This window comes from Esox lucius, chromosome 24, assembly GCF_011004845.1.
Source record: "Esox lucius isolate fEsoLuc1 chromosome 24, fEsoLuc1.pri, whole genome shotgun sequence".
Lineage (NCBI taxonomy): Eukaryota > Metazoa > Chordata > Actinopteri > Esociformes > Esocidae > Esox > Esox lucius.
The window spans coordinates 12,964,876-12,979,469 of record NC_047592.1 but is presented as its reverse complement, the minus strand read 5'-3'; the positions used below and the strand labels follow the sequence as shown (position 1 = coordinate 12,979,469).

At 40.1% G+C, this 14,594-nt stretch overlaps 1 protein-coding gene across 3 annotated transcripts in view; it reads right to left on the bottom strand.

The window, feature by feature from the left end:
- The window catches only part of LOC105020625 (phospholipid-transporting ATPase ABCA1), a 175,916-nt gene that overhangs the window by 63,802 nt on the left and 97,520 nt on the right, over positions 1–14,594 (bottom strand). For all 3 annotated transcript variants that reach the window (XM_020043474.2, XM_010887801.3, XM_010887800.3), the window contains 3 exons: positions 9,837–9,964; positions 4,702–4,803; positions 2,793–2,982 (listed from right to left, as the gene is read on the bottom strand). In XM_020043474.2, the coding sequence (XP_019899033.2) occupies positions 2,793–2,982; positions 4,702–4,803; positions 9,837–9,964 (420 nt within the window). The remainder of the gene's footprint in view (positions 1–2,792; positions 2,983–4,701; positions 4,804–9,836; positions 9,965–14,594) is intronic.

Sequence of the window (14,594 nt, the reverse complement as noted above, 5' to 3'; positions counted from 1 at the left end):
ACATTTAGCTGGGTGCTATTCTTTTCAGTGGAGACCGTTCACAAAGGAGTGGAATGGCAAGGCCCCAAAGCAACACAGTGCGACAAGGACGTGTGAAACAGGTTATACACTCAGGATAGAGACTACCGGCTTTGAGTAGGACATTTAACTCCTAAACCTAAATAAGGGATTAAGATTGGGGTCGAATTTACAGTTGGGACTAGGGTTAGGTATTAGGCCTGGGTTAAATTTAGGTATGTTAGATTATGGAGGTTAGTGTTAGGTTAAGGTTAGGATTAGGGTTAAGGTTTGGGAACATGGACTATTTTGTTTTCTAGTTCCCAAAAGGATATAAATGCAATGCGCACAAGTGTGTGTGTGCGCGTGTGTGTGTTGGCTGGTGTGTGGGTGTGTAGTGCCCATGGGTTTAGAATTAAAGTAAGGATAAGAAACATGTGAATTACAGCTGTTCATGAAAATATACATTAAATCATTGTTTTTTTTTTTACTTTGGAAAAATCCATCAGTTCTTCTTTACCAAGACATTGTGATGAATCCCAATTAGCAATCTTACAAAAAAAGTAAATCAAAGCCCTCACAGTCAAACATCTCAATTTTCATTTCAAGATGATGATACTTCAGAACAAGACAAGCAGAAAAAAAACACTTCTCTTTCTCCCAAGCTTCACAGAACCAAATTATCTCAGATTTGTCAGACCCATGCTTTTGGATACTTGTTTGCAAACTGGGTCAGGACTATATCCGCCTCTCAGACATGTAACTTCCTCGAAGAAAAGGAGGGTGTTAAGAAGCTGAGAAACATGGAGAAATTTCTCAAAAAATGCCTGTGCAAGTTGAAACACTGTCTGCCGAGAAGCCAACACAACGCAAATCTATTTAAAATGGCATCACATCCTAGCGCTGCTAGTGTAGTGTCACACTCTACACCTTTTATGTCAGGGTTAATGTCACTTTATACATTTACTGTACTCCATTCCCAACATCCACATTTTCTTTTAGAACACTTACTTTATTATGCTAATGAGCAAGACAAGTTAATACAAATGGAATACCTTGTGGACATTTAACCTACATGTACAATGTACTGGACAAGGGAGACCCTTGTAGTTAATGGTTATAAGGTAATGTTATGCTAGTAACTAAGTAATGGCAGCTAGTTAATATTAGTGGGTAATAATAGAAGCTAGCTAAGTTCATTTCTAGCTAGCCAACATTAAAACTAATTAGTTAGCATGAAAGGCATTACAAACTTTTTTTATGTTAGCCATAACATTATTGTTTGATTTGAGTTTATGGTTCATTGCTTAGCTACGTTTTTGTGTGCTCTAAACTTAGATTTCTAGAAATGTTATATCTCATAATTAATTCAGTGTTAAATACATTTACTGATGATTTATGTAATTTTAATTAAACCTTTTGTTGTATTGGAACATCCTGTATTTTCTTATAAAATACATCATCAACTACTCAACTCAAGAAATGTATTACTGTCAACAAGCCAAAAATGAACCAGCCAGAACATAACAAAAAGCTCATTTGAATTACGCATGCATACGCATTTTCCTGTAGTTCAATATGACATTTTTATTTACCCATTCACTTTCTTTGGGTACTGTATATTACCAAGATAACCGGGATCCCTCACACGCCCATGTATCTCATCTCACAAACGTCAAAAATTATACTTCAGTAAACACTAAAAACACATTTATGATGAACGTTTCTACTGCATATGCCATCTGCTGTCCCTTAACGTTTCGCTTTCCCATTACCATTCACGGTATTAAACCCCTTAGAAATAGAATTAGTAGAAGGATTCAAATCAATACCTTGTGATGGAGTGGACCAGCGTCCATACAAAGTGTACAGACGATGACTACTTCAGTCTATCCATGACGTTTCTGTGATTGGAGCCACGCATGTCGGGCCCAAGGAGCCCACTCGTTCCTCTTAGCATGTAATGGTGCTCGGTCAGGGGATAGAGTTCCAGCCCAGCCATCTGGGGAGCCTCCCTCCTCATCGATCCCAGGCAGGATTAAGAATCTCGGGGTCAGCTCAGGGATACTGCCCCACATGCATTTGGCCATGTATGTTCGGGTAATTGCTTATAAAACATTGCCATTGATTTCCCGGCGACGCGGAGCCAGGCCCGGGCCTTGGATGTTAAAGCGGAGGGGCGGAGATTTGCAAGCTCAGCGCAAACCGGTACCCACTCTCTCTGGGAGGGAAGAGATCTAGGATATGTTGATCAAAATAAAATATTGGTGGGATGACATCATCCCAACCTCCATATTCTCATTAAGACTGCCTACTCCATAACGCTTTTCAGGAAGCCATGTTGAAACAAACCTTGTGGACACTTACCCTCCTTTGTGATAGGCACTCCCCGGGTGACCCATGTAGCTAAAGGTAATGATGTAATATATAGATTTTTTAATACTTAATTTGGATTAAATAGATTTTACACTCACATTTTTGTCAATACATTTTCTTCCTGCTCACCCTTAGAAATTGAACCCACAACCCTGGTATTGCCTTTTCTGCTTAAATAATACAAAATAAGCACCACGCACTATCAACTAAGCTTTACGGGATTGGTTGATAAGGTGCTACATTCAGTATATCACGGAGGTCAAGTATATTCGAGTAGGACACAATCAATATCCCCTAATGCATTGGATCTACACTGCGAAACGTGCTGACGGTAGACACATCACCAAGACCCCTACAACGTGTCTGTCCAATCAGACCAGACGACTAACATTTCTGTCCAGTCAGACCAGCCGACTAACCTGAGGTGGGGGCAAGCCCCCGGCTCCAGGTGGACAATCGGGCAACATCGTGGTCTTTGTTGGCGTGCTGCACTGGCAATTAGGGGAGGGATCGGCCATGCTCCAGTTCCCATTGATAAAGATGTCGCTGACAGAGGGATCCACTTGGGGAGTGAACCAGTCCGAGTTCTTCGGGACACACGGGAGACTCCTTGAGATGAAACAAAAAAAATACATAAGAACCCTGAACCATGACAATCAATTTCTAAGCTTCGTAGAAGAAAAAAAACGAGGTTAAATAAAGGACACGCGAATTGCAGTGGGCGTTGATGGGAACTCTTAGCTGTTGTCCTCATGAAGACACGGTAACACTGAAACATGTACACGCACACAGAACATACACCATACATCTTAACAAATCACACCATCAACACAACTACAGCATACAAGTCCCTTTATCTATAACATAATGCTAAAAAAGGCAGCTGAAGGGTAAGCGAAGCAGAACAGCTTGATATGGTTTGTTGGATCTGATCAGACTTGACAGCGAGTAGATGGAGCAGATATAAAATACCAAGGGTACTGACAATTGACAACATTATTCCAACTCACTAACTGTAAGCAAAGGCAAACCCACACAACCAACCACACCAATCCCAGGATGGGACCTGCTTTAAATGACCTTCAGCGTATTGATACTTTATGTAGTCTTCACAATGCCTTCATAACACTCTATAAATGTGCTAGGCTGCTGTCGCAATACTGAAGACCAATTGATTGATCATTGACAGTGATTTGGGTTATATCACTTAATAAGGAGAATTTTTCAAACTGGCATATTAATAACCCCTATTTACAGCATGACATATAATTATAGATGTTTTATAACACATTCATGCAGTGCTTATTAAAACACTGTAAAGGCTTTATGAAAACATAAGCAGAATGTGATTCAAAGCGGGACCCCAGAACAATTATTCCTAATAAATTGAAATTCATATTTAACAGATGTAGAATGTATTCAATTATTTATTTTCTTGCATGGATGTTGTGTTAGAACATTAATTAACTTTGTCACTCAGTAAATGTCATTTCGGTGACTATTCCATATCTACTTCTAGTCCTTCACTGTAATGAAATGAATATTTAAAGAATGTGTTAATGACTGACTTCCCTGCATAGATATTGTTTTCGAAAATGCATCAAATGTATTTATAAAGCCCTTTTTACAACAGCAGTTGTCACAAAGTGCTTTTACAGAAAAGGAGCAAACAACAGTAGTGTTGAATTTCAGTGGCTAGGAAAAACACCCTAAGAAGGCAGAAATGTAGGAAGAAACCTAGAGAGGACCCAAGCTCAGAGGGGTGACCAGTCCTCTTCTGGCTGTGCCGGGTGAGATATTAAGAGTCCAATTGTAATAATTTATAAATGCATGTGGGCTAAATCCAGAGTCTATTTAAATTTAAACTAGGTCAGAAGCATGACCAGATGGACAAGGACAGCAACGGGCCCCCCAAACCAGGTACTCCGCAGCTGTGGACCAGGACCTCATGTCCTCCTAAAGATTAAAACGGGATGATACTACAATGGAAAGAGAAATTTGCCAGCCTGCCAAATCCCATATCAACCCCCAGCCCGTACCTTAAACGCACTTATGTCGAGATCTGGAATAACTGCGTAAGAGCAAACACGGTGGGAATACAGTCACACTCTCTTCACCAATACATGGCTAACTAGAGGATGTTTGGGGCCATTAAATTACCCCCTTCACCGACCAAAATAAGCAAGCAATTTGACGGGCTTCGTTTGAAGGACACCATGGACAGTCCAGTGAGAGTCCTGTTGTGCAAGAACCAGGAGAAAGGCACCAGACCAAACAAATCTGGTCACAACCTGTAGACGGAGGGACAGGTGCGTCGGTCATACTTACAGTATCGGGTTGTTAGCCATGCAGCGAGTCCCAAACCCGGGGTTATTCACCAACGAGTCCGCCACGCGAGCCACCTCCATATTATTTGGCGGTCCATCATTGCTGTAATGAAATTGGACCTTGTTAGATACACTCCAACACGATCACTTACAGAACGGTTAATTATCGACATGGTCCAGGTGATTGTCTAATCTTTTAATTGCACTCCATCTTGGACTAACTGAACGCGGCCAGTCCGCAGAATAACAAACAGATTGTGGAGATTTTGTCCAGATAATGGTGAAACGGAACCTGTTTAAAAGCCGCAATCTTCACATTCCTCCAGGCCCTATATCTCCACTTGATGGAAAACTAAGCGCTCGGGCTGCCATTGACTTAAAAAACAAATTAAGGATTGTTGCTGGTGTAGCTAAATATAAGGCAAAAGTCCGGGCCAAAAGTAGTTGGATTATACCCTGAACAACAGTCTGTTTTTGTGGAACCCTGGGAGATTCAATTACTAGGCCAGATACTGTGAGTGAGGGTGTTCAAGCACACCACAGGATTGATTTGGTAACTTAAGGCTTAGCTCACAAAATGAACCAAGATAAAGAGGATCAGTATATTTAGATCCATCTCTAGATGGAGTCATTGGCAAAAGGAATTGAGATCAATAGGGGGTGTGTTTGGTGCTTTTGGATGTGACTTGTTTAGTGTAAGGAAGGAGGAAAGAAGAGGCGTTGTGTGGCGCTGGCATTTTGTTGACAATATTACATTCTGAACATTTTCTTTTCATTTGTATGAAAAGAAAATGTTCAGCACGTCATTGAACCAGATTTGTAATGGAGCATTATTTTTACTGTACTGGATTTATTGTTGAGTTTGTCTTCTACTGGCTATGAAAGTCAACCGATTTAATACCATTTAGTGTACTAAAGCACAACTTAAGCGGTTCCAAAATAATACACGCAGGAAGAAAATGTTTGTTTGTCTTGGGAGGCTGGGCCAGCCGTTGTGTAAATTACAGTTAGAAACAAATGATCAACCACAAAGTGCCTGGTACATCTCGCCCCATTGGAGGGGGTGGGATCGGGGCGTCCTGCCGGAAACATACTAACTTAAACCATAAAATGAAGAATAACTTCCACCAGGGGGCTTCTTACCCCACACGACCGCGTGTTGGTCTGTGTGATTGAAAACGTGTTGAATATGTGTGCGCGCAGGGTTCTGTTAGGACGACAGACCATTTCCCACAATCAATGTATGCAGCAGCACTGCCATTTGTCTTGAGTGTACCTTGGCTCCGCATACAATGTTTCATAAAGATCATGGCTAGAGTCCAGCTGTGGCCACCGCTGGCCAATGGAATTATTACAACTTTCATAGCCGTATTTAGCTCTCATGAAGGTCAGCCTATAATTTCCTGCGCCATGAGTGAGGAGAGCAATCGAAGTAGTGTTTTGTAAAAATTGATTACGCTCGGCCATCTGTTTTACCATTAACAATAGCCGGGCCTTGCATCCCAAATGGCTCACCAAACACCGTAGCAGCCTATTCTCTCAAATGGCCCTACGGCGTGCAGAGAATAGATTGCCGTTTGGGACACACTCTTGGAAAACCACTTATTCAAGGTAAGAAGAGAGAGACACACTGGAACTAATCTTTAATTATATGTTTATGTACCGAAAGGGAAAATCCTGGAAGTAATAGTCCATTCAGATGCAATGAGATTATAGAAATAATGCAGATCTCAGTGTTTTAAAACAAATGTGGCCGCCACCCACCCTCCATGAAAGAAAGGTTATTTATTAAAGAGGCTTAACACTAGAGCAGGAAGTATGATGTGTTTCCACGAGAATAAAAAAAATAAAATAGAATGGTAACTTTCTCATTAGAGTGCTTTGGGAGAAAGAATGGTTTTGATCATCATTTGGGTTGGGTAACCTCCACTCTCCTAGTGAAGGAAATTCAGTCAGACAGATGAAACATTGTGGAGTTGCGGGCTCTGAAAGCATATGCATTGCAGCCCACTCCTTTCAAACCCCCCCCACCCCCCACCATTTGTGAAACTTACCAATATGTACATCGCTGAAGTCTAATGAGCATTTTGTCCATGGGGAAAAGGCAAATCATAGTTGTTTCTGAATCAAATAAGTTACTAGTGTTCAAATACTCCACATTAAGTGCAATGAAGTTGCATGAAAATTAACATTACATACTCGACGTAACAGTGTACATTATGTTTTTACATGTATATACAGCACATGTTCACATGAAACATAAGAATGACCATTGCTTGCATGTGTTTTCAATCAATTATCCAGGGGACCTTTAGATAACACTCACTACTTAATTATGTCTGTGTATACTCTCTCTTCTCACTATTTTGATGAGTATATTAAAATATTTATATTTAATGTAATGTCCAACTTTTCCTAAAATGAAAAGCCATACACCTCTGATTTCAAAAGCAATATGGTAGTGGTCTCAAGAACTCTGATATAATTTGGTAACATTGATCTGGTTGTAATAACTGAATCTTAACTAAATGTTCCCACCACATCCCTGGTCCTTTGTCATTATCTCACGAAACACGGTCCTCGCCGTCATGCCCAGTATTATCTCTGTGTCTAGTTTTGTGTGTTTTCTTGGAAATTCCTGTTCCTGGTATTATATTGTCTCAACAAATCACAAGACAAACACACTTCAGCCTTTTGATTCCAAACGAAAGATTGCAGCCTAAAACTTTGCAGCGGTTTTAGCAAAAGGAGTTGATCCAATGTATCCACTAGTTCAGACTAGCCACTTGTAAAACAGCCCCTGCGTTCTGTATCTCACAAGCTACTACTTTGTATTATTTGAACAGAAAAGGCAGCAACATCAGCAGTAACTTAGTTCTTCTCTACGCCAAAAGGTTTCATTGTAAAAGCCAGACCCTATTGGTCCAACTTAAACTAAGAAGGTGAATCTTGAGCCAGTGAAATAACAGGCATATGCACAATTTACGAAGAAACATGCTAAATAGAGCCTGTTAGGGTCTATTTAAACAGTCCAATTTGATCAATCTATTACAATTCAGTGATCTCCCCTGGATAAAATGAGCAAACCTCAGAAGAATATCAATGAGCCACAGCAAAAAAATCCAATAAGAATCCTTGTCACTGCATTGGTTGGCTTCAGTAGCATTGTCTTGTCAAATTTATGAAATATTCAACGTTTTCTCACGTTTCTACTGTTTGTCTTATATTTTAAGACAAACACAAAAACACAGTGTGAGAATGAAAAAAAAACCTAGATGTTTAACTTGTATAGTTTGGATATCAATGTTACTGTCGGAAAACTGACTTGCTTATTGGTTGTGTTGAGAATGTATTTAGAAGGGCGTCCATAATAGGAGCCACCAGCTCATCACAAACAAACCCGGCTGAGATTGACACTTGATAAGATAAACAAGGTTAAACCAGCTATGCAAATGATTCTGCCTTTTCCGTCAACAAGCAATGTGCTCAGTTGGCATCTTAAGACGGTTTCACATCATAAGTGTACAATTAATTATGTCTTGACATCTGGAATTCTAGTGTGTCAGTTGAAGTGATGGAATATCATCCGTCCTTTAAACAGCCAGCTATACAGCGTGTCTTATCACGAAATGAATACAAATTGAAGTTCATAACAGACTGGAGATTATGCAAGTTAGGTTCTAACATGGCATCCTGCCATACTCTGCCATGTCAAGGGTGAAGCTAGATTATTACCCTATCAGTTTGAACACTTTGGGTTTGGTGAGGAAGCTGTCAACTTGTCAGAAAGACAGGAAGTGTTCCTGCCAAATATGGCATTCTCTATGCATTGCAATTCACACACACACACACACACACACACACACACACATATATACACACACATATAGACATACACTACAGTAAAAAAATGTGGGGTAACTTAATAAGATAACATAAAACTGATCAGAAACACAGTGTAGACAATGTTTAAGTTGCAAATGACTATTGTAGCCAGAAACGGCTGATTTCCAATGGAATATCTACAAAGGGTGTACAGAGGCCCATTATCAGCAACTATCACTCCTGTGTTCCAATGGCAAGTTGTGTTTGCAAGCTGCGCCCCCTGCTCCACCAACAGGCCTAAGCTTTCCAGTTCCTCGCTCTCCAGTGGGTTCAGGGACCTTCCAATTTACAAAATAAGCACCAGTTAATACCGTGCCACCGTGTCCACTAAGTGTACCGTTTACTGAGCGCCTTTTGCAGATGAATGCGTTCTGAACGTGTTGCAAAAACACTTCAGTTGCCACTAACAGTCCCAGCAGCAAGTCAGGATCACCATTTACAGGCAGCAAACTAATCAGTAACATTAGCGATTGTCTAGCAACTAAAGCTAGCTCTATGATGGTTGAAATATGTGGTGTTTTTACGACGTTAAATGGAAATCGTGTGCAAATGTTTTGTCTAGCTATTATCTCTATGTGCGATGGAGCAGACTCATAACGAAGACACATTAACATTTGTAATGCCATCCCCAAGCCCATTCCATTAGGCTGGTGTGTTTCAAGGAATGATTCGGGCTTCAGCAAAAGCTCTTTTTAACATTCTTATTCGATGAGTTTGATTGAAAGAAAATAACAGTTTCATGACACTTCAGGATCAATGTTTATCGAACTTAAGTGGAACTGAAACGACTGAGCATAGACTGTAACTTAAAAGTGAATGTAAGATGAAATAATTTGGCAGTACACAGCATTTGCCCTTTAGGGCACATGGAAATAACTATTATTTAGTATGCGAGCGACAGCACAATGACATATAACTCAGTAAAACAAAATGGCTATCCTAGTCCACATCTACTGTATATGTGTTGGTATGGGATCGGAGGTCTGATGAGTTGGCACATGATTTTAGGAAATGTCATCAGAAAAAATTATTCACTGCAAACAGCATCACCTAAGTGGTTTCTCCATTTCAATGAAACATTATGCCAATAAATCCTAATAGCATTTCCTAACAAGTTAACATATGGCAGCCAAACCTTGGACTCAAATATATGGACTCCACAAATAAAGTGTTGGCTATTACATTTGAACAACTGTCAAGTCCATGCTACCTTACCATGTTGTTCGCAACCGACCAATGTCTCAGGCTCACCTGTAAAATGTCGTTTGGGGAAGTCCGTACATCCAAGGCTGCATCTCCAGGTTGGGGTAGAAGGCAAAAGGAGGGACGATGATGGAGAAGACCAGGGACAGGCAGACAAAGACCGCAGGCAGGATCACCTGCGTGACATAAATGACTTTAGAATCTGATGTAAAAATAACAGCCCTTTGGCACAGCCTTCACTTCATTAAAGAGGTGATTTATCCTTTCGTAACACTGTCACAACATTAGGCTGACACAAAGTGTTATACCAGGTGATGCCAATCAACAATGAACACGTAGTTGTGTTAAAATGAGGTGCTTTAGCAAAAGGATTAGAGCAAAGGACTGTTGTTTCCTTCATGTCATTATGTGAAAGCCTGGAGTAATGTATGCTGTGTTCTATGTTAAAGTTAATTAAATATTAAAATAGTGGAAAATCTAAAATAATATATATAATAACGTAATACAAAATACGGAACCACTTAACCAGCTAATCAAGTAAACAGAGATGTTGAGGGAATTGAAAACCGAATCCAATATATCGTCACATGCTTCATTGACAGGTGTCAACAAACAGGAAAATGTTGTTGCCGGCCGTTGTTGCATGTGAACGACTGGGGATCCCACACCCAATCAGGTGAGCGAGATCATCATTTGATCCAGAGTGGAAACAGGTAGTGCTCTAATGGATTTACACAACTCGAACTCACTATCAATGCAAAAAGTTTATACAAATCACATGAGTGTGTTGCATATATTTTGTGCTTAGTGAAGTCTATTACTTTGCGTGAATACATGGGCATTCGACATGCGCGTCTGCTTAAACGTAGACTCAATGAGAAACGTTATGCTAGCAATCAAACATGAGACAAAACCTTTTTTTAAACCTGAGTCAGTTATTTTGGCTGGTGCAAGAAGTTGGATTGAACACTGGCGTCGTCCGCCTGTAATTCATTTAGCGTTGTTCTCTTTTTCTTATTTTGTCCAAGAAAAGCCAGGCCCCGCCCGCTGCTACCATGTCTCCCCTCTCTCTCCCTTGTGTAAATGTTCCCTTTTCATTTCCATTGTTGGAGCTGACAAAAAGGTCAAAGACAGAATGCAAAATATCTTTAATTTTTAATCACTTGTACCGCTAGGTACTCGACTGAAGAGGGAGGTTTGCTGAACTTGATTAATTGCACGCTGCAATTTCTGGAGCCCATTCAAATGGTACAATACAATTGAAAAATGCTATATTTACCGCAGATTTATATGTAAATGCGTGCCGTGGTAAAAGAATGGTCTGTGACAGCTGAAAAGCGGCTTAATGAGAACAATCCCTTAAATGGAGGACAACAGAACACACATAGACTCTCTTCGTGTCTATCTCTTAGTGTTGATGCTGGTAGTAGTCTTTCTATGTCTTTCTTTCTATGAATCATCTGTAAATGTTTACAAGGACAAAACTTTATATACCTTGACATCCTGGTCAAATAAGTTGTTTAACTGCATTTCAGGGCAGACCGGCTTAATTCAAGCTACCGAGGAGTTTTTCAGGGCCATAAGTTGATAGTCCAACTCAGCATGCTTCCACATGCTGAAGATAAGACTTAAGAAGCCCCGAAATAACCAGGAACTGAAGATGGCTGCAGTACTGGCCTGGCAGGGTGACATCAGATACCTTGTGTATGGTGACGTCTATAGGTAACAGACTTCCACATATGCAACCATATACTGAATACGACAACTTCATTTAACAGAAGGGCGTATCCACAGTCTGACAGTCTGCAGATAGTCACTGTATCATTTTAAATCCAAAGTGCCAGATAAAAAAGCAAAAACCGCTGTGTGACATTGCTTTTTAATCATATGCCTTCAACAGGGACTTTCATAACTGCACGGCACTCTTTGAGTTTCTTCTGCATTTCACCAAACCCGGGTCGTCGCGGTGAGGCAAAATACTGGGATAATGTCGGTGGTTAAATTAGAACGTCTAATTAACCAGAAATAACAATTAGTCATGATAGTAAATTACCCAAATTGAAAACAGCTGATAAAAAGACAATGTAATACAGAGGCTTATTTTTTAACTAAGTATGAAGAAATCTATGAAACATTACAGACCTCATCAAAGTTACACTGGGAGCCAAGTTAGTACATAACCTTGTTGCTATTGGTTACAAACCTGGGAAGAAATTATCAAAAGGCACCTCAATTATCTGACTAGTGACTCAGAATAATACAGACATGGTAGAACAAAACGTTTGAAAGGTCAATGTTGTTGGGCTTGATTTCCACAAATGTAATTTGGTATGTAATACCATCTTAAAATGGTATAAGAAAGTAGAGAATCCTTTATTTTTCATGGGCTTTTCATCGCATTACATACATTTCGGAAGTCTCTTGTATAGACTTTTTGAATGAAAAGTATTTAGTTAAATTTATAACACATCTTTTGTGTGAGAAATTAAGATGTATTTCATGTACATGTTTTGTGTTATTTTTTTTTGTATATATTGTGTATATTGTAGTTTAGGTGTGTGTATATGTGTGTATAAATGTACAGTCTTGTGAAAAAGTAATAAGTACCTTAAAATGCTAATTAATAGATTTTTCAATAATGTGATTTTCAAGGTTCCGTCTCTCACAGTTGAAGTGTACCTATTATTAAAATGACAGACCTCTACATGCTTTGTAAGTAGGAAAACCTGCAAAATCGGCAGTGTATCATATACTTGTTCTCCCCACTGTATGCCCACTTAGAATTTGATGTCAGCCACACGTTCCAAAAAAGTTGGACAGAGGCAATAAAAGACTGGAAAAGTTCTGTAATGCAAAAAACTAAAGCTGGTGGAATATCACACAACTAATTAGGTCAATTGACAACAGGTCAGTAACATGACTGGGTATTAAAAGATAATTCCAGAGAGGATGTGTCTGTCAGAACTGAGGATGGGGAGGGGTTCAACACCCTGTGAAAGGCTGCACGGGTAAATAGTGCAACAATTTAAGAATAAAATTTCTCAACGTAAAATTGCAAAGAGTTTGGGGATCTCATCATCTACAGTACATAATATCATTAAAATATTCAGGGAATCTGGAGAAATCTCTGTATGCAAGGGACAAGACCGAAAACCAATATTGGATGGCCGTGATCTTCGGGCCCTCAGGCAGCACTGCATTATAAACAGACACGATTCTGTAGTGGACATCATTGCATGTGCTCAGGAACACTTCTGAAAAACAAAGTACGTTGCTACATCCACAAATGCTAGTTAAAACTCTACCATGCAAAGAAGAAACGAGATATAAACAAGATCCAGAAACACTGCTGCCTTCTCTGGGTCTAAGCTCATAAGATGGACTGAGGGGAAGTGGAATACTGTCCTGTGGTCTGACAAATCAAAATGTGAAATTACTTTTGGGAATCATGGACGCTGTGTCCTCCAGGCTAAAGAGGAGAGGGAACATCCAGGTTGTTATCAGCGTACAGTTCAAAAGCCAGCCTCTGTGATGGTATGGGGGTGCATTAGTGCACATGGCATGGGTGACTTGCACATCTGTGAAGGCACCATTAATGCTGAACAATATAAACAGGTTTTGGAGCAACATATGCTGCTGCCCAAATTACGTCTTTATCAGGCAAGGGCTTGCTTATTTCAGCAAGACGAGGCCAAACCACATTCTGTACGTATCACAACAGCATGGCTCCGTAGTAAAGCAGTCCAGACCTGTCAACATGTGAAAACATGTGGCGCATTATAAAATGAAAAATACGACAAAGGAGACCTCAAACTGTTGAGCAGCTGCAATCCTATATCAAGTAAGTATGGGAATACTTGGGAATGGGAATATTTCACTTTCAAAATGAAAGCAAATGTTTTTTCTCAGTTCCCAAACGCTTACAGGGTATTGTTAAAAGAAGAGGAAATGCAATTTTGATGTATCAGTGTTTTGATATGTTATCTTTGTACTATTTTCAATTAAACATAGGAGTAAATGATTTGCACGTCATTGCATTCTATTTTTGTTTGCATTGTACTCAGCGTCCCAACTTTTTTGGAAACGGGGGTTGTACGCAAATCAGGGGGGGGAAATCACTTGTGTTCTATATAGGACAGGTTTTTGATCAACAGGACAATGATCCAAGACACACAAGCAAAAGCTACAAACGAATGTCTGAAACATCTTGTCTAATTCAAAAGCTCGGATCTCAATCTGGTATAATGCTGTGAGGGGACATGAAGCGGGCTGTACACCCAAGAAAGCCCTGGAACGTGACACAGTTGAAGCAGCTCTATAAAGATGCGTGGGCAAAGATTCCTCCCCGCCAATGTAGGAGTCTGATAGACAGTTACATTAAATGGCTACATGAAGTTATTCCAGCCAAAGCAGGAAACACCAGCTAATGAAGCTGGTGGTTTATGATATTTTCCACCCTATGAAATTACAGTTTTGTTGATTTTTAAAGAATAAATGATTGCAGAATGTGTGTGTTGGCGTAGGAGTTAAGGGACAAACAAAGACAAACACGGATTGCTGGGTTGTCATGATAATCATCTGATTGTTCATCAAGTCTTCTGGCCACGGTCTAGAAGCTGTACAGGGTCCTGAGTGATTGATCCACATATAGCGATATTGGCCGATGCCCCTTCCTGACCAGCTCTGAGAGCACTATAGTATTCAAAACTGAGTCATATTTGATAAAGGGAATTCTCACAGGTGTTCCTTTTGTCCAGGGGGGGTAGGACATTGTGCAGTATGGTGGCAGTGTCGTCGTCGTCAGTT